Here is a 19,800-nt window from a genome sequence, read left to right on the forward strand (position 1 = left end):
TTAATATCTACTTATAACTGAAAATTTCTGTTTACTCAAATCAGGAAGCCTTTGGTGACTGAAATGAAATTAAATAAATATAGTAAAAATTATAATTCAACCCTTACTAATATTTCACTCACTAAGGCACTTACCCGAGGAACAGCTGCTTGGAACGCAACATTTTCCACCATCTTGGGACTAGTGTTTATTATAGTTATTAACATAACAGAAACATCAGGACGAGGTTTGTCTCGTCCAAAGTGCATCATTGTTGTGAGTCCATTTTTGTCATGAAACAGAGTTAATGGTGTAAGTTCACCTAAAAGATAAATTTTTAATTATTAAAATGAAAATCGCTTTTTTTTATGAAAAGAATAATGAATTTTAATTGTTACTTTATAACCAAGAAAGAAAATGTGATTTTTATTTTAAAGGAGAGTTAACATTAAACTATATTAAATGAAAAAAAAACAGCTCCTCTCATAAAATATAAAAAAAAAAAAAAATAAGCTATTTTCTCAGAACAGAACAAGGACACAAATGTAATAGGAATAATTAACTAACCTGGTGCCAAATGAAGAGCATTGCCAGGCTGTGGGGTTTAAATCTGACTGCAGTACAGATATTTTTGATTGTATTTAAGTGGCAGATAAGTTTTCAATGTTTGGTGTGAGATCACCACCTCCTCACAGAAAGTTTTTTTTTTTTTTTTTTTTTTTTCACTTGGTTACAAAGTAAATTGAATTTCACAAGAAATTATATACTTCTTTAATCCTTTACCTTTACTCAGGTATAAGCAAACAAAGTTTGAACATGAAGTATTTTCAGGACTAGACAATTTGTATATAGAAGCTGCTGGCTTCACATCAATTGCCTCAGTATCCCATAATGCAAAACATTATGAGAAAGGCCAATACCCAGACTGGTTTCAACCTCTATTGAGGACTCATTAGCAGAAGCCATACCCAAAAAGATACCAAGGTTGAATTAATGCAGAAGTCATATATTCCTCATACAGAAGTAGTGAACACGTGTATCACCTTATTATTAAAATACTCTAGATCAGAGATAGTTGAGGAAAGTTTTTTTCACTTGGCTTCCATGATGTGATTGCATCATGTCAAACTATGCCATTTTATTCTTCCAAGAATAAAGTTTGAAGAGTCACTATCCAGACCAGTTTCGACCTTCAATGAGGTTTGGATAGTAGTGGTCCTTCCCATAATGCATAGCATTATACACATCCAAAAAGCATATATTTTGCATTATGGGATTCTGAAGCAAATGATGTGAAGTCATTAGTCTCTATATATACAAGTAGCCCAGTTGTGAAGATACTTCATGTACAAACTTTGTTTGCCTACACTTGAATAAAGGATTAAACCAAGAACATAATTTCTTGGCATCTTTAATTTATAGGGATTGTAAGCATCAGAGTTTCATTTTAACACAAATAGTGTTCAGAAATTGCTGGAAAACAACAAGAATTAGTATTTAAGTTTTGTAAATGTGTGAAGTGCCACAAGAAAAGCATTTCAAAATTATATAACATAAATCAAGCAGAACACAATCTATATTTAAGATGTAAATAATCAGTTAAAAAAAAAAAGGAAGGAGGCACAAAAAAGATTGGTTTCATGTAAATAATATGTCATGAAAGGATGGACATTATCTCCATTCTTATTTGTCATCTACACAGATCACACGAAGAAGTGTCACTGAACTTGATGATGTTAATCTTAGCCCTTTACTTTATGTGGATGATGTTATTTTTTTAAATAACTGCAGTACCAACTTAGAGGATTCCTTAAGCAAACTGGACAACTACTGCAACAAATTTGGAATAAATATCAGCAACAAAAGACTGAAAATATGTAGAAACAGTGAAAACATCAGGTGCATTGATCATATCAGCAGATAGAAAACCTACAGATCAAATAAAATGGATGGCAAATTAATATGGAAATAAACAACAGAATATATATAGAGAATATAAAGAATATATATAGAGAATATAAAGAATATATATAGAGAATATAGAGATAAAGTTATCTAACAATATTTGGTTTATTAGCAGGAGACTTAAATGCAAGAATTGGAAACACGAAAATTAATAATAATATAGGAATATACGGAGAACATACTCTAAACAGGAATGGTAAAAAATTGATCGACTTTGTAGTTTATAATAACATAAAAATAATGAATTATTTCTATAAACATAAAGACACACACAAATATACTTGAGCAACAAGAGGATGGAAATCAATATTAGTTATCTTAAATGAAAAGACAAAGTTCTCTTTAGATGTTAGAGTTCACAGAGGATATGAAATAAGTAGTGACCACTTCCTCGTTAAAATAAAACTAAGATTACTACCTAAATGGCTACAAATAACAAGATCAGAAAGAATATTTAAAACATTTGTTTATAAAACTAGATTATTAAATGATACAAATATACAATGACTATATGAACAAAGAATTAACCAATATTTAGATAAAATAAAACAAAATGAAGAAACAGAATGGCTTAATATAAAAACAATACTAAATGCAGCAGTAATGAAAGCTTATGAAAGACCAAAAAATTCAATAAAAGGAGAAAACTGAAGATATGGGATGATACAATCAAAGAAATAATCAAAAAGAAAAAAGAAGCCTACCATAAATAGTTAAGCAGTAAAATATTAGATGAAAAAGAATATAAAAGAATAAGAGCCATAGCTAAAAGAGAAGTCAGAAAAAGAGAGAGAATCATGGAACAAATTTGTTTCTAATTTCGAACATGATTTATATAAAATAAGACCCAATGTATATAAGATTTGAACCACTTAAATACAGATACTAAAGAAAACATAAAATTAAACACCGAATCGAAATTAGAAGAATTTCTAAATTTCTATACAGAATTGTGGACAGATAAATATTTCAAAAAAGATAACTGGCAAACATTTAATGAAAATGAAAAGGAAATAACTAAAGTAGAATTAGAAATCAGCCTGAAAGAAACAAAAATGGAAAATCGCCTGGAGAACATAAGCTAGGCTCAGAACTATATAAATATGCAGGAAAAAGGTTCAAAGAAAGATTCCTATTATTTTTAAATAAAATCTATTCAACTGGTATCCCCCCCAATAGAATGGAAAAAGGCAATTGTGATTCCTATCTTTAAAAAAGGTAATAGAGATGACCCTAAAAACTATAGAGGTATCAGTATACTAAATTCCTGTTACAAAATATATAGCAGAATTTTAAATAACAAACTAATAAAATAATCTGAAAACTTTATTTAAAAAGTACAGAATGGATTTAGAAAAGGACAATCGTGTACAGACCTGGCCTTTTGCCTAAAATTAATCATAGGATACAAGAATACAATTTAGAAACACATATTACATTTATTGACTTTGAAAAATGCATTTCACAAAGTTAAAATGTTGTATAAAAGAAGCATTTTATTTAACATATTAAAAGAAAGACAAATATCAAATAATATCCTAACAGCTATCATAACTATATATGAAAACAATCAAATACAAATAAGATTAAATCATGAGCTATCATATATAAGAGAGATGAACCAAGGAGTTCGACAGGGATGTCCCCTCGCAGCAACTCTTTTTGATATTTACCTAAATGAAATAATAATAAAATGGAGTAAAATTTCTCCTACTGTAAACTTAAACATTCTGTGTTTTGCCAATGACCAAATAATAATTACAAATTCTGAAGATAACTTACAGAAAACTATTTTAAATCTAAATGAGATAGCCCAAGATTATGGTATGATAATATCAACAGAAAAATCAAAAACCATAGCCTTTAAAGGATAAGATCCAGTAAGAACTAAATTAGTAACAGATAACAAGATTTTAGAACAGGTGAATTCATTTAACTACCTAGGATGTATGATTACGTATGAAAATGAAAAAAATATAAACCTAAAAATTGCAAAATATTTAAAAATAACAGCTGTGATTAACTCTATATTTAAACCTAACCTAGTACAAAAACAAGGCAGACTAAAAGTATACAGTACAATAGCCCTACCAGTCCTATTGTATGGAAGTGAAATCTGGACAATAAAGAAAAAAAAGGCAAACAAAGATTAATAACAGCTGAAGTGAAATTTATAAGAAAAAACTCAATGCATACTCTATTCGATCACAAAGGAAATTATGAAAGAATTAAACCAGGAATCAGTAATAGAAAAAATTAAAAAATATAAACATAAATGGATAGAACACATTCAAAGGATGAAAACAGAAAGATTACCAAAACAAGCCTTAAAGTACAAGCCATTAGGAAAAAGAAAACCAGGACGTCCTCTTAAAAGATTCAACGATAACTTCTAAGGTTAGAGCAGTCCACTCTAGGCCTAAATTCTTGATAGATATGATGATGAAAACAGAATATATATAAACCTGGTATGGCATGGAGTCAACTATATAAATATATATGGAATAAGAGAAAAATTAGTCAAAACCTAAATTAGCTGTACACAAGACAATCTTCAAACCAGTTTTAACTGATGGTTCCGAGAAAAATTAACCCAGAGGAAGGAGGAGATCTATGTGGATTGATGCAGTCTCAGAAATACCTTAGAAGACTGAAATGCAAGATCTGATAATCCGGTCAAATATCAGGCTAATTTGGAGAGATTGCTGATAGGCATCATCATAATCATCTAATTCCTGCCATGTACCCTCAAGGGCTGTACAGGATATGATAGTACTACATGAAAAATTTACATCATTACAAACTTCCTATCTACAATTTTCCTCCGAATCAGTCTGTTACTTGTCAAGACTCCAATGCTACCAGATCTTATATTTCTATCATATAAGGTACTTTGTACCGTATCAATCCACCTATATCTTGGTCTTCCTCTGGGTCGTTTTCCTGCCAAGTTAGCAGAGAACACTTGTTTTGTTAATCTTTCCTAGCCAATTCTGTTTAAGTGAATATACCACCTGAGATTAGCTCTGCTAATGCATTCCTGGATGCTGACAATATCAAGTTCTTTCCTAATATCCTCATTTTTAATATGATATTGCCATTGATGCCATCTGTTCACGCAATCTTTCTCAGGACTATCATATCTGCGGACTCTAGTCTTTGGTCAAGGGTTTTACATCTGACCCAGCTGTCAGATACATAAGTTAAAACGGGTTTGAACACTGTCTTGTATACAGATAATGTAGTGTTCCGACTAATTTCTCTCTTATTCCATATGACTTTATTCAATTGACTTCCTACCATACCAGCTTTGTTGATTCTGTTGTCTATTTCCATATTTAATTTACCATCTTCACTAAAAATCATGCCTAAGTAGCTGAAATGTTTTACTTGTTCCACAGGTTCTCCATTCAAAACACAGTTTACATTTTCAATGATTCTTACTATTTTCATTGTCTTTGTCTTTTTATTGCTGACCTTCATACCATATCTATTACAACATTTATTCAATTTAGTCAGAGAATCTTGCAGACTTGTAGCGGATTTATTTAGAAGTATAACATCATCCGCATAAAGCAAACAGCTGACATTAATATCTCCAATTTTGATATCATGTTTAATACCACTTTCCTTCATAATGTGATCCATATAGATTATGATCCATATACAAATCTGAAAACAAACCCCAACTCAACATCACCAGAGTTAAAGATTGGTACTATCAACATAAGAAGCCTGAATGGCAAAGAAATGGAGCTAGCTGAGGAATTAGATAAGTACCAGATCGACATAATAGGGGTGACTGAAACAAAAAAGACCAAAACTGGTGAGATCTTTCTGAGCAATAAACACAAAATGTTATGTTCAGGCAATGACAATCAAGGAAAAGAAGGAGTAGCCATAGTATTCAACACAAAATACGAGGCTAATCTTCTTGAATGGCAATCAGTCTCAAGTAGAGTAATGTGGGCAAATATGAGAATGGGGAACTGGACAATGAGATTTATTTGTGCCTATGGTCCCACAGAAGGTTCTACTAAGGTAGAAGTGGAGGAATTTTTTGACGCTTTAGAAAAAGCAACTGACACGATGAAAAAGGAAAAGTTGGTCCTTGTTGGGGATCTAAATAGCAGAGAAGGAAATGATTGTGAGACATACAAAAATATTTTGGAAAAATTTGGAGAAAAGAGCAGAGCTAATAATAATGGCAAATATCTGTTGGATTTCTGCTCAGGACATGGACTGTAGAAAGTATTTTTTAACTTGGGTAGTATAGTTATGTTACAGATACCAAGCAATTTTAAACCTGGTTTTACTCCATTTTTCCGAAGTAAGCAAACAGACAAAAATGTCAAGTTTGCGCCTACCTACTAGCTGATCCTGTAGGATCAGCTAGTCTTGCATAAATTGCAGGCGCAAACTTGACATTTTTGTCTGTTTGCTTACTTGTGAAAAATGGAGTAAAACCAGGTTTAAAATTGCTTGGTATCTGTAACAGGACATGGACTGGTTATTACTAACACCATGTTCCAACATAAAAATGTGCACAAATTCACATGGAGAGAAGAGGCTAGGAATAAGAAAAGTCTCATTGACTATGTTATTGTTGATAGTGATATTTTCTCCCTGGTGCAGGACACCAGAGTGTACAGAGGATTTGAAATTGGAAGTGATCACTATTTAGTCTTGAGCAGGATAAAATTGAATTTCATATTGAAAAGAATAACATATAAGAAAGTTTTAAAGCGAATAAAAGTTGAGCAGCACTCAGATGTGAATTGTAAACTAAAATACAGAAAGATTATTTAAAAGAAAATGAGAGAGTTTGAGAACAGGAATCAAACCTTGGAGATTCAGTGGCAAACATTGATTGATTCTGCCAGAGGGGCATATGGTGAGGTTGTGTGCAAGGATAAAAAAATCAGAACTCCCTGGTGGACACAGGAAGTTAAAGAGGCAGTGAAGGAAAAGAAGAAAGCATATCAAAAGTTCCTGGCAAATAAGTCAGCTTTTACTCTTACAGAATACAGAGACAAATGTAAGAAAGCTAAACAGTGTGTAAAACTAGCTAAACAAAAGTCATGGGAGGACTTCGGCAAGAATATAGAAAATAAATATCAAGAAGGTGGCAAAATATTCTGGAGGTTGTTGAAGAAGCTTAGGAATGGAGGAAAGAGTGCTGTAAAAGGAATTAGAGATGATAAAGGTGACATGAAAACACGAGAAAAAGATATCCTTGAAGTATGGAGTAATTACTTTGAAAAACTGCTAAATAAAACAAGCAGTGATGACAGCACAATGATAAGAAACACTGACCAGGCATGCAGTCAGGAATACATATCCATACTTGAAGTAGAAAAAGCCATCAAAGGCTTGAAATGTGGAAAGGCAGCTGGAGTAGATGATATTCGACCAGAAATGCTGAAGTATGGTGGTATAAGAGTCTTACAGTGGCTGCATTGCATAGTTCAGAAAGCCTGGACAGAGTGACGAATTCCCGATGATTGGAGTAGAGCTCTCATAGTACCCATATATAAAAAGGGAAATAAAACTGAATGTGAGAATTAAAGAGGTATTTCCCTACTGAGTGTTCCTGGCAAGATCTATGCAAGTATACTTGAGAAACAGTTGAGAAGAATTGTGGAAGAAAAGCTTGGTGAAGAACAAGCTGGATTCAGGCATAATAGAGGCTGTCAGGATCAGATCTTCACTTTACGACAAATAGTGGAGAAAGCATGGGAATATAACAAAGATCTGTATTTAAGTTTTGTCGATTTGGAAAAGGCATATGACAAGGTGCCAAGAGAGAAGCTATTCAATACGCTGCAGTTATATGGTGTCAATAGGGCATTATATCAAGCAATACTTAGTCTTTATTTGAGTTGTAAGTCAGCAGTTAGAATTGAAGGAAGTACAGGAAGATGGTTTAATGTTAAATCTGGTGTGAGACAAGGATGTACATTATCCCCTCTGTTATTCATTATCTATATGGATCACATTATGAAGGAATGTGGTATTAAACCTGATATCAAAATTGGAGATGTTAATGTCAGCTCTTTGCTTTATGCGGATGATGTTATACTTCTAAATAAATCCGCTACAAGTCTGCAAGATTCTCTGACTAAATTGAATAGCTCTTGTAATAGATAGGGTATGAAGGTCAGCAATAAAAAGACAAAGACAATGAAAATAGGCAGAATCATTGAAAATGTCAACTGTGTTGTGAATGGAGAACCTGTGGAACAAGTAAAACATTTCAGCTACTTAGGCATGATTTTTATTGAAGATGGTAAATTAAATATAGAAATAGACAACAGAATCAACAAAGCTGGTATGGTGGGAAGTCAATTGAATAAATTCATATGGAATAAGACAGAAATTAGTTGGAACACTAAATTAGCTGTATAGTCGGAACACTAGAGACCGCAGATATGAGAGTCCTGAGAAAGATTGGAGGCGTGAACAGATGGCATCAATAGCAATATCATATTAAAAATGAGGATATTAGGAAAGAACTTGACATTGTCAGCATCCAGGAATGCGTTAGCAGCGCTAATCTCAGGTGGTATGGTCACTTAAATAGAATGGGAGAAGAAAGATTAGGAAAATAAGTGTTCTCTGCCAGGTTGGCAGGAAAACGACCCAGAGGAAGACCAAGATATAGGTGGATTGATACGGTACAAAGTGCCTTAGACGATATAAATATAAGATCTGATAATGTTGGAGTCTTGACAAGTAACAGACTGATTTGGAGGAAAATTGTACATAGGAAGTTAGTAATGATGTAATTTTTTCATGTAGTACTGTCATATCCTGTACACCCCTTAAGGGTACATGGCAGGAATCTGATGATGATATAGATTATGAATAACAGAGAGGATGATATACATGCTTGTCTCACACCAGTTTTAACATTAAACCATCCTCCTGTACTTCCTTCAATTCTAACTGCTGACTTGCAACTCAACTCAAATAAAGACTAAGTATTGCTTGATATAATGCCCAATTGACACCGTGTCATATGCCTTTTCCAAATCGACAAAACTTAAATACAGATTTTTGTTATATTCCCATGATTTCTCCACTATTTGTCGTAAAGTGAAGATCTGATCCTGACAGCCTCTATTTGGCCTGAATGCAGCTTGTTCTTCACCAAGCTTTTCTTCCACAATTCTTCTCAACCATTTTTCAAGTATACTTGTATATATCTTACCAGGAACACTCTCATAGTAGGGATATAACTCTGTAATTCTCACATTCAGTTTTATTTCCCTTTTTACATATGGATACTATGAGAGCTCTACTCCAATCGTCTGGAATTCATTCCTCTGTATTCTTTCTGAACTATGTTGGGAAGTAAGACTTTTATACCACCATACTTCGGCATTTCTGGTTGAATATCATCTACTCATGCTGCCTTTCCACATTTCAAGCCTTTGATGGTTTTTCTACTTCAAGTATGGATATGTATTCCTGACTGCATGCCTGGTGAGTGTTTTTTATCACTGTGCTGTCATCACTGCTTGTTTCATTTAGAAAATTTTCAAAGTAATTACTCCATACTTCAAGGATATCTTTTTCTACCGTTTTCATGTCACCTTTATCATCTCTAACTCCTTTTACAGCACCACTCTTTCCTCCATTCTTAAGCTTCGTCAACAACCTCCAGAATAACTTGCCACCTTTTTGATATTTATTTTCTATGTTCTTGCCAAAGTCCTCCCATGACTTTGGTTTAGATAGTTTTACACAGTATTTGGCTTTCTTACATTTGTTTCTGTATTCTCTAAGAGCACAAGCTGACTTATTTGCCAGGAACTTTTGGTATGTTTTTTTCTTTTCCTTTACTGCCTCTTTAACTTCCTGTTTCCACCATGAAGTTCTAATTTTTCTATCCTTGCAGACAACTTCACCACATGCCTCTCTAGCTGAATCAATCAGGGTTTTCTTCAAGGCTTGCCACTGTATCTCCAAGGTTTGGTTCCTGTTCTCAAACTCTTTCATATTTCCTTCAATAATCTTTGTGTATTTTAGTCTACAGTTCACATCTGAGAGCTGCTCAACTTTTATTTGCTTTTAAACTTTCTTACATGTCATTCTTTTCAATATGAAATTCAATTTTATCCTGCTCAAGACTAAATAGTGATAACTTCCAATTTCAAATCCTCTGTACACTCTGGTGTCCTGCATCAGGGAGAAAACATCACTATCAACAATAACATAGTCAATGAGACTTTTCTTATTCCTTGCCTCTTCTCTCCATGTGAATTTGTGCACATTTTTATTTTGGAACATGGTGCTAGTAATAACCAGTCCATGTGAGCAGAAATCCAACAGGTACTTGCCATTATTATTAGCTTTGCTCTTTTCTCCAAATTTTCCCAAAACATTTTTGTATGTGTGACAATCATTTCTTATTCTGCTATTTTGGTCTTGTTGGGGATCTAAATGTCAGTAGCTTTCTCTAGAGCCTCAAAACATTCCTCTACTTCTACCTTAGTAGAACCTTCTGTGGGACCATATTCACAAATAAGTCTCATTCTCCAGTTCCCCATTCTGATATTTGCCCAAATCACTCTACTTGACACTGCCTGCCATTCAAGAAGGGTGAGTCTCGTATTTTGTGTTGAATACTATGGCTACTCCTTCTTTTCCTTGATTGTCATTGCCTGAATATAACATTTTGTATTTATTGCTCAGAAAGATCTCACCAGTTTTTGTCTTTTTTGTTTCAGTCACCCCTATTATATCGATCTGGTACTTATCTAATTCCTCAGCTAGCTCCATTTCTTTGCCATTCAGGCTTCTTATGTTGATAATACCGATCTTTAACTCTGGTGATGTTGAGTTGGGGTGTGTTTTCAGATTTGTTCCAGTAGCTGACTTTTCGCTGTTCATCCTGGTTCCCTGGCGAAAACAACGGTTGCCTTGTTTAACCCAGCGACACCCCAGCCGACATGAAATTTTTTCATGTTGTATACAATCATTTTGTATTTTGGTTTAACCAATAGGAATACAATTTGTTTGGCTAAATCCCAAATTGCCAGCCTATCTTCATTCGTTCAGTATCCAGGTAGATACCCAACAGGGTGCACACGAGAAGGTGAGGATTGGACATTAGGTCAGAAGCCCTGGTTGGTTCTCCGCATTCCTTTAAAGGCTGTGTGGAGGTCTCCTCTCAGTTATACAGATTTGACCCTTAAGCACCGCTTGACTCTTAATAGTGTGTTTTCTCTAGAAATTTTGGGTGGAACCCATTTTGGGTAATTTATTGCAGTGAGTGATTTCACTATGACAATGTATGTTATACTGGGATTTATATATTTCATTCTGTATACCTGTGCAGGATAATCTTTCTAAATAAAATTAAGCATCTACTTTCTTATTTTTAACAGTAATTCTTCTTACTTTCATAACAATTTTGGCATAAGATATATTCATACCTGGCTTAATACTTTCCAGGGGAACAAAAACATCATCTAGAGATTCAATATGAAGATTTGAACATCTTGATGGAGACTCCCTAGGCGTGACATTCAAAGAATGATCTTCATCAGATATAACTGAATTTGAGTGCCTTGTTAATGAAGGAGCAGCCTCTTGTAATACTTGGAATTTTGATATCTGATTTAACGATACTTTTTGAGGAGATCTAGGAAGAAAAAATATATAAGAATGTCACTTAATACATTTCTTTTTTTTTTTTTTTACTTTATCACATGTTTATATATACAGGTTGAACAAAATCGCTGAAGTGATCAGCCATGTGTTTCCCACTGCATGGCTGCCTCTTTGAGAAATCTCCAGAACAAGAAATCACAGGGGATCAGATCAGGTGAGCAAGGTGGCCATGCAGTGGGAAATGCAAGGCTGGTCACTCTGGTTTCTGTGAATTATTCTCGAAGAACCTCCTGTACAGAATGACCAATGTGTGGAAGGGATCCATCCAGCATGAAAATGTCTGAATGCAAAGAAATTTGTTGGATTGCATGCAGATTTTGTATAGCCGATACTGGCAATTATAAATTCATAGCTCCGTTCAGGTGAAAGTGAGCCTCATCTCCCCACAAAATCATCCAGTGCCACACAGTGTCCAACTCCACTACAGCAAGGAATGTTAAAATGAACATCAGTCGACTTTCAAAGTCTTGAAGGTGCAACTCCTGTGTTAGGGTTATCTTGAATGATTATAAATGCAGAATCTTCTGTAGAATGATGATGCTGTTATCCTGATTTAGCAATCAGGAAAACAGCATAATGTTGGTGAAGAACTAATCCTAGAACTGTCAGTGAGGTCATACACACTGTACTGCACAAGACAGCCTCTAATATTATGAAGAAAATTCCTTTGAGCAATAATACAGTGCAATGAAGAATTGATGAAATAGCCCAGGATGTTGAAGACTCATTATGTGAGTATTTAAAAACAACCCAACTCTCTATACAACTGGATAAGTCTACTTTACCATGAAGTGAGGCCTTACTTTTAGCTTATGTACGATACATAAAAGAAGAAAAATTTTCTCAAGAATTATTAGTTGTTAAACATTTGCTAACTGACACTAAAAGAGAATCGATACTTCATGCATTTGAAGAGTTTTTTAAAGAAAAAGATATCCCTCTGAATAATATCCTGTCAGTTGCTACCAGTGATGGCAGGGTGCTATTGCGTAATTTTGGAATTACTTTTTTTCCCCCCTCAGATATTGCTTTCGCACAACATACAATGTATTCCTGCAAAGTTTTGCAGCATTTGGTTCACTGGATGGCACTCCAGAAGGACACTTTCATTTTGATTACCCTGTATATATATCATCATCATCAAATTCCTGCCATGTACCCTCAAGGGCTGTACAGGATATGATAGTACTACATGAAAAATTTACATCATTACTAACTTCCTATTTAAAATATTCCTCCAAATCAGTCTGTTACTTGTCAAAACTCCAACATTACCAGATCTTATATTTCTATCGTCTAAGGCACTTTGTACCGTATCAATCCACCTATATCTTGGTCTTCCTCTGGGTCGTTTTCCTGCCAAGTTAGCAGAGAACACTTGTTTTGCTAATCTTTCTTCGCCCATTCTGTTTAAGTGACCATACCACCTGAGATTAGCTCTGCTAACGCATTCCAGGATGCTGACAACGTCAAGTTCTTTCCTAATATTCTTGTTTTTAATATCATATTGCCATTGATACCATCTGTTCATGCCTATAATCTTTGTCAGGACTCTCATATCTGCAGTCTCTAGTCTTTGGTCAAGTGTTTTACTTCTGACTCCAGCTCTCAGATCCATAAGTTAAAACTGGTTTGAACACTGTCTTGTATACAGCTAATTTAGTGTTCTGACTAATTTCTCTCTTATTCCATATGAATTTATTCATTTGACTTCCTACCATACCAACTTTGTTGATTCGGTTGTCTATTTCCATATTTAATTTACCATCTTCATTAAAAATTGGGCTTAAGTAGCTGAAATGTTTTACTAGTTCCACAGGTTCTCCATTCACAACACAGTTGACATTTTCAATGATTCTGCCTATTTTCATTGTCTTTGTCTTTTTATTGCTGACCTTCAATACCATATCTATTACAACAGTTATTCAATTTAGTCAGAGAATATTGCAGACTTGTAGCTGATTTATTTAGCAGTATAACATCGTCCACATAAAGCAAAGAGCTGACATTAACATATCCAATTTTGATATCATGTTTAATACCACTTTCCTTCATAATGTGATCCATATAGATAATGAATAAAAGAGGGGATAATGTACATCCTTGTCTCACACCAGATTTAACATTAAACCATCTTCTCTCTTGGCACCATGTCATATGCCTTTTCCAAATTGCCAAAACTTAAATACAGATCTTTGTATCCCAGTATATATAAGATATATATATATTCCATACGAAGAACATGCACACTAGGTGCCATGCAATGTGTGGGTTAGGGAAAAAAAAGAAAAGAAAAAGAAATCTATCGACATTTTTCTTAACGAGTAAGATGTTGTTGTTGATGGAGAACACTCCATGAAAAAGCTATTTCATTATGTTTTTGTAGATGTACTGAAATGTGATGCTGGAGAGTAGGTGTTCTTGTTTTAACAGATTCAACAGAAATTGGAAGTTGATTGCCAGTATTGTAGGGCAATAACCTTATATTGGTTCATTGGTTGGTTTATGGTTAATTGGCACAAGGACAGCAAAGGTCACTGTGCCATAGCAAAGATTACAGCAGTACACAAAGTATTAAAAAAACAGTCAGAGAAAATTAGTAAATAATATGTATGTATGTACAAAAATTAGGGGTGCTTAAGGGTCAAAGCTGTATAACTGAGAAGAGACCCTGTTGATTATCTACCTGGATAATGAACGAGGATGGGCTGCCAATTTGGGATTTAACCGACCAAATTATATTCTTATTGGTTAAGCCAAAATAAAAAACGATGGTACGAAATGACATAATTTCATGCTGGCTGGGGCGTCGCCCGGTTTCGCTGTTCGCCCAGGGAACCAGGGTTAACAGCGAAAAGTCAGCTACTGGAACAAATCTGAAAACAAACCCCAACTCAACATCACCAGAGTTAAAGATTGGTACTATCTTTAACTCTGGTGCTAATAAGATTGGTACTAATCTTTAACTTTAAAAGCATAAGAAGCCTGAATGGCAAAGAAATGGAGCTAACCAGATCGACATAATAGGGGTGACTGAAACAAAAAAAGACCAAAACTGGTGAGATCTTTCTGAGCAATAAATACAAAATGTTATATTCAGGCAATGACAATCAAGGAAAAGAAGGCGTAGCCATAGTATTAAACACAAAATACGAGGCTAATCTTCTTGAATGGCAGTCAGTTTCAAGTAGAGTGATGTGGGCAAATATGAAAATTAGGAACTGGACAATGAGACTTATTTGTGCCTATGGTCGAACAGAAGGTTCTACTAAAGTAGAAGTGGAAGAATTTTTTTGAGGCTTTAGAAAAAGCAACTGACACAATGAAAGAGGAAAAGTTGGTCCTTGTTGGGGATCTAAATAGCAGAGTAGGAAATGATTGTGAGACATACAAAAATATTTTGGAAAAATTTGGAGAAAAGAGCAAAGCTAATAATAATGGCAAATATCTGTTGGATTTCTGCTCAGGACATGGACTGGTTATTATTAACACCATCTTCCAACATAAAAATGTGCACAAATTCACATGGAGAGAAGAGGCAAGGAATAAGAAAAGTCTCATTGACTATGTTATTGTTGATAGTGATGTTTTCTCCCAGGTGCAGGACACCAGAGTGTGCAGAAGATTTGAAATTGGAAGTGATCACTATTTAGTCTTGAGCAGGTTAAAATTGAATTTCATATTGAAAAGAATAACATGTAAGAAAGTTTTAAAGCGAATAAAAAATTGAGCAGCTCTCAGATGTGAACCGCAGACTAAAATACACAAAGATTATTGAAGAAAAAATGAAAGAGTTTGAGAAGGAATCAAACCTTGGCGATTCAGTGGTAAAAAATCTGAAGAAAACATTGACTGATCCTGCCAGAGAGGCATGTGGAGAGGTTGTCTGCAAGGATAAAAAAAATCAGAACTACCTGGTGGACACAGGAAGTTAAAGAGGCAGTGAAGGAAAAGAAGAAAGCTTATCAAAAGTTCCTGGCAAATAAGTCAGCTTGTGCTCTTAGAGAATACAGAGACAAATGTAAGAATGCTAAACACTGTGTCAAACTAGCTAAACAAAAGTCATGGGAGGACTTTGGCAAGAATATAGAAAATAATTATCAAGAAGGTTGTAAAATATTCTGGAGGTTGTTGAAGAAGCTTAGGAAGGGAGGAAAGAGTGATGTAAAAGGAGTTAGAGATGATAAAGGTGACATGAAAATGGGAGAAAAAGATATCCTTGAAGTATGGGGTAATTACTTTGAAAATTTTCTAAATGAAAGAAGCAGTGATGACAGCACAGTGATAAAAAACACTCACCAGGCATGCAGTCAGGAATACATATCCATACTTAAAGTAGAAAAAGCCATCAAAGGCTTGAAATGTGGAAAGGCAGCAGGAGTAGATGATATTCGACCAGAAATGCTGAAGTATGGTGGTATAAGAGTCTTACAGTGGCTGCACTGCATAGTTCAGAAAGCTTGGACAGAGGAATGAATTCCCGATGATTGGAGTAGAGCTCTCATAGTACCCATATATAAAAAGGGAAATAAAACTGAATGTGAGAATTACAGAGGTATTTCCCTACTGAGTGTTGCTGCCAAGATCGATGCAAGTATACTTGAGAAACGGTTGAGAAGAGCTGTGGAAGAAAAGCTTGGTGAAGAACAAGCTGGATTCAGGCCAAATAGAGGCTGTCAGGATCAGATCTTCACTTTATGACAAATAGTCGAGAAAGCATGGGAATATAACAGAGATCTGTATTTAAGTTTTGTCGATTTGGAAAAGGCATATGACAAAGTGCCAAGAGAGAAGCTATTCAATACGCTACAGTTATATGGCATCAATGGAGCATTATATCAAGCAATAATTAGTCTTTATTTGAGTTGTAAGTCAGCAGTTAGAATTGAAGGAAATACAGGAAGATGGTTTAATGTTGAATCTGGTGTGAGACAAGGATGTACATTATCCCCTCTGTTATTCATTATCTATATGGATCACATTATGAAGGAAACGTATTAAACATGATATCAAAATTGGAGATGTTAATGTCAGCTCTTTGTTTTATGCGGATGATGTTATACTTCTAAATAAATCTGCTAGACGTCTGCAAGATTCTCTGACTAAAGTGAATAGCTTTTGTAATAAATATGGTATGAAGGTCAGCAATAAAAAGACAAAGACAATGAAAATAGGCAGAATCATTGAAAATGTCAACTGTGTTGTGAATGGAGAACCTGTGGAACTAGTAAAACATTTCAGGTATTTAGGCACGATTTTTAATGAAGATGGTAAATTAAATATGGAAATAGACAACAGAATCAGCAAAGCTGGTATGGTAGGAAGGTCAATTGAATAAATTCATATGGAATAAGAGAGAAATTAGTCGGAACACTAAATTAGCTGTATACAAGACATTGTTCAAACCAGTTTTAACTTATGGATCTGAGAGCTGGGTCAGAAGTAAAACACTTGACCAAAGACTAGAGACTGCAGATATGAAAGTCCTGAGAAAGATTATAGGCGTGAATACAGATGGCATCAATGGCAATATCATATTAAAAACGAGGATATTACGAAAGAACTTGACATTGTCAACATCCAGGAATGCGTTAGCAGAGCTAATCTCAGGTGATATGGTCACTTAAACAGAATGGGCGAAGAAAGATTAGAAAACAAGTGTTCTCTGCCAGGTTGGCAGCAAAACGACCCAGAGGAAGACCAAGATATAGGTGGATTGATATGAAACAAAGTGCCTTGACGATAGAAATATAAGATAAAATATAATATAAGATAATGTTGGGGTCTTGACAAGTAACAGACTGATTTGGAGGAAAATTGCAGATAGAAAGTTAGTAATGATGTAATTTTTTTTCATGTAGTACTATCATATCCTGTACAAGGCAGGAATTTGATGATGATGTACAAAAATTAAGTTAGGCAATGAGGTATTTACATATAAATAAAATTTATTTATATAGAACCAGGCAAACAGCAAAAAATCAGCGACCGGAACAATACCCCAACTCAACATCGCCAGAGTTCAAGATCGGTACTATCAACATAAGAAGCCTGAATGCAAAGAAATGGAGCTAGATGAGGGATTGGGTAAGTACCAGATTGATATAATAGGGGTAACTGACTAAAACAAAAAAGGCAAAAACTGGTGAGATCTTTCTGAGCAATAAATGCAAAATGTTATATTCAGGCAATGACAATCAAGTAAAGAAAGAGTAGACATAGTATCCAACACTAAATACGAGGCTAATCTTCTTGAATGGCAGGCAGTCAAGTAGAGTGATGTGGGCAAATATGGGAATGGGGAACTGGACAATGAAACTTATTTGTTCCTATGGTCCCACAGAAGGTTCTACTAAGGTAGAAGTGGAGGAATTTTTTGAGGCTTTAGAGAAAGCAACTGACACAATGAAAGAGGAAAAGTTGGTTCTTGTTGGGGATCTAAATAGCAGAGTAGGAAATGATTGTCGGACATACAAAAATATTTTAGGAAAATTTGGAGAAAAGAGCAAAGCTAATAATAATTGCAAATACCTGTTTGATTTCTACTCAGGACATGGACTGGTTATTACTAACACCATGTTCCAACATAAAAATGTGGCACAAATTTACATGGAGAGAAGGGGCAAGGAATAAGAAAAGTCTCATTGACTATGTTATTGTTGATAGTGATCTTTTCACCGGTGAAGGACACTAGAGTGTACAGAGGATTTGAAATTGGAAGTGATCACCATTTAATCTTGAGCAGGATAATGAATTTCATATTGAATAGACGAACACATAAGAAAGTTTTAAAACGAATAAAAATATTATTCAAGAAAAAATGAAAGAGTTTGAGAGCAGGAACCAAACCTTGAAGAAAACACTGATTGATTCAGCCAGAGAGGAATGTGGTGAGGTTGTGTGCAAGGATAGAAAAATCAGAACTATATGGTGGACACGGGAAGTTAAAGAGGCAGTGAACAAAAAGGAGAAAGCATATCAAAAGTTCCTGGCAAATAAGTCAGCTTGTGCTCTTAGAGAATACAGAGACAAATGTAAGAAAGCTAAACACTGCATAAAACTGGCTAAACAAAAGTCATGGGAGGACTTTGGCAAGAACATAGAAAACAAATATCAAGAAGGTGGTAAGATATTCTGGAGGTTGTTGAAGAAGTTCAGAAATGGAAGAAAAAAGTGCTGTAAAGGGATTAGAGATGATAAAAGTGACATAAAAACAGGAGAAAAAGATATGTATGGCGTAATTAATTTTAAAAACTGCTAAATGAAACAAGCAGTGATAGCACAGTGTAAAAAAACACTGACCAGCATGCAGTGAGGAATACATATCCATACTTGAATTAGAAAAAGTCATCAAAAATATGAAATGTGGAAAGCAGCAGGAGTAGATGATATTCGACCAGAAATGCTCAACAATGGAGGTATAAAAGTCATACACAGTGGCTGCACTGCATAGTTCAGAAGGCCTGGATAGAGGGACAAATTCTAGATGATTGGAGTAGAGCTCTCATGGTACCCATATATAAAAAGAAAAATAAAAGTGAATGTAAGAATTACAGAGGCATTTCATTACTGAGTATTCCTGGTAAGATATATGCAAGTATACTTGAGAAATGGTTGAGAAGGATTGTGGAAGAGAAGCTTGGTGAAGAACAAGCTGGATTCAGGCCATATAGAGGGTCACAGGATCAGATTTTTACTTTACGACAGGTAGTTGAGAGATCATGGGAATATAACAAAGATCTGCATTTAAGTTTTGTCTATCTGGAAAAGGCATATGACAAGGTGCCAAGAGAGAAGCTATTCAAACACTACAGTTATATGGTGTTAATGAGGCATTATATCAAGCAATACTTAGTCTCTATTTGATTTGTAAGTCAGCTGATAGAACTGAAGGAAGTACAGGAAGATGGTTTAATGTTAAATCTGGTGTCAGAAAAGGATGTACATTATCCCCTTTCTTATTCATTATCTATATGGATCACATTATGAAGAAAAGTGGTATTAAACATGATATCAAAATTGTAGATCAGCTCTCTGCTTTATGCAGATGATGTTATACTTCTAAATAAATCTGCTACAAGTCTGCAAGATTCCCTGACTAAATTGAATAACTGTTGTAATAGATATGGTATGACGGTCACCATTAAAAAGACAAAGACAATGAAAATAGGCAGA

The 19,800-nt window shown here is 34.6% G+C and overlaps 1 protein-coding gene across 1 annotated transcript in view; it reads right to left on the reverse strand.

Moving 5' to 3' along the window:
• LOC150105135 (uncharacterized) overlaps positions 1-19,800 on the reverse strand; it is a 60,484-nt gene that overhangs the window by 25,780 nt on the left and 14,904 nt on the right. Inside the window, exons 3-4 of the mRNA XM_090395068.1 lie at positions 11,388-11,596; positions 135-301 (exon numbers count right to left, since the gene is read on the reverse strand). Coding sequence (XP_090251194.1) covers positions 135-301; positions 11,388-11,596 — 376 coding nt within the window. The remainder of the gene's footprint in view (positions 1-134; positions 302-11,387; positions 11,597-19,800) is intronic.

The sequence above is a fragment of the Typopeltis vanoorti genome, chromosome 7 (assembly GCF_054136105.1).
Source record: "Typopeltis vanoorti isolate ZY-2024b chromosome 7, IOZ_Tvanoo_1.0, whole genome shotgun sequence".
NCBI classification, from domain to species: Eukaryota; Metazoa; Arthropoda; class Arachnida; order Uropygi; family Thelyphonidae; genus Typopeltis; species Typopeltis vanoorti.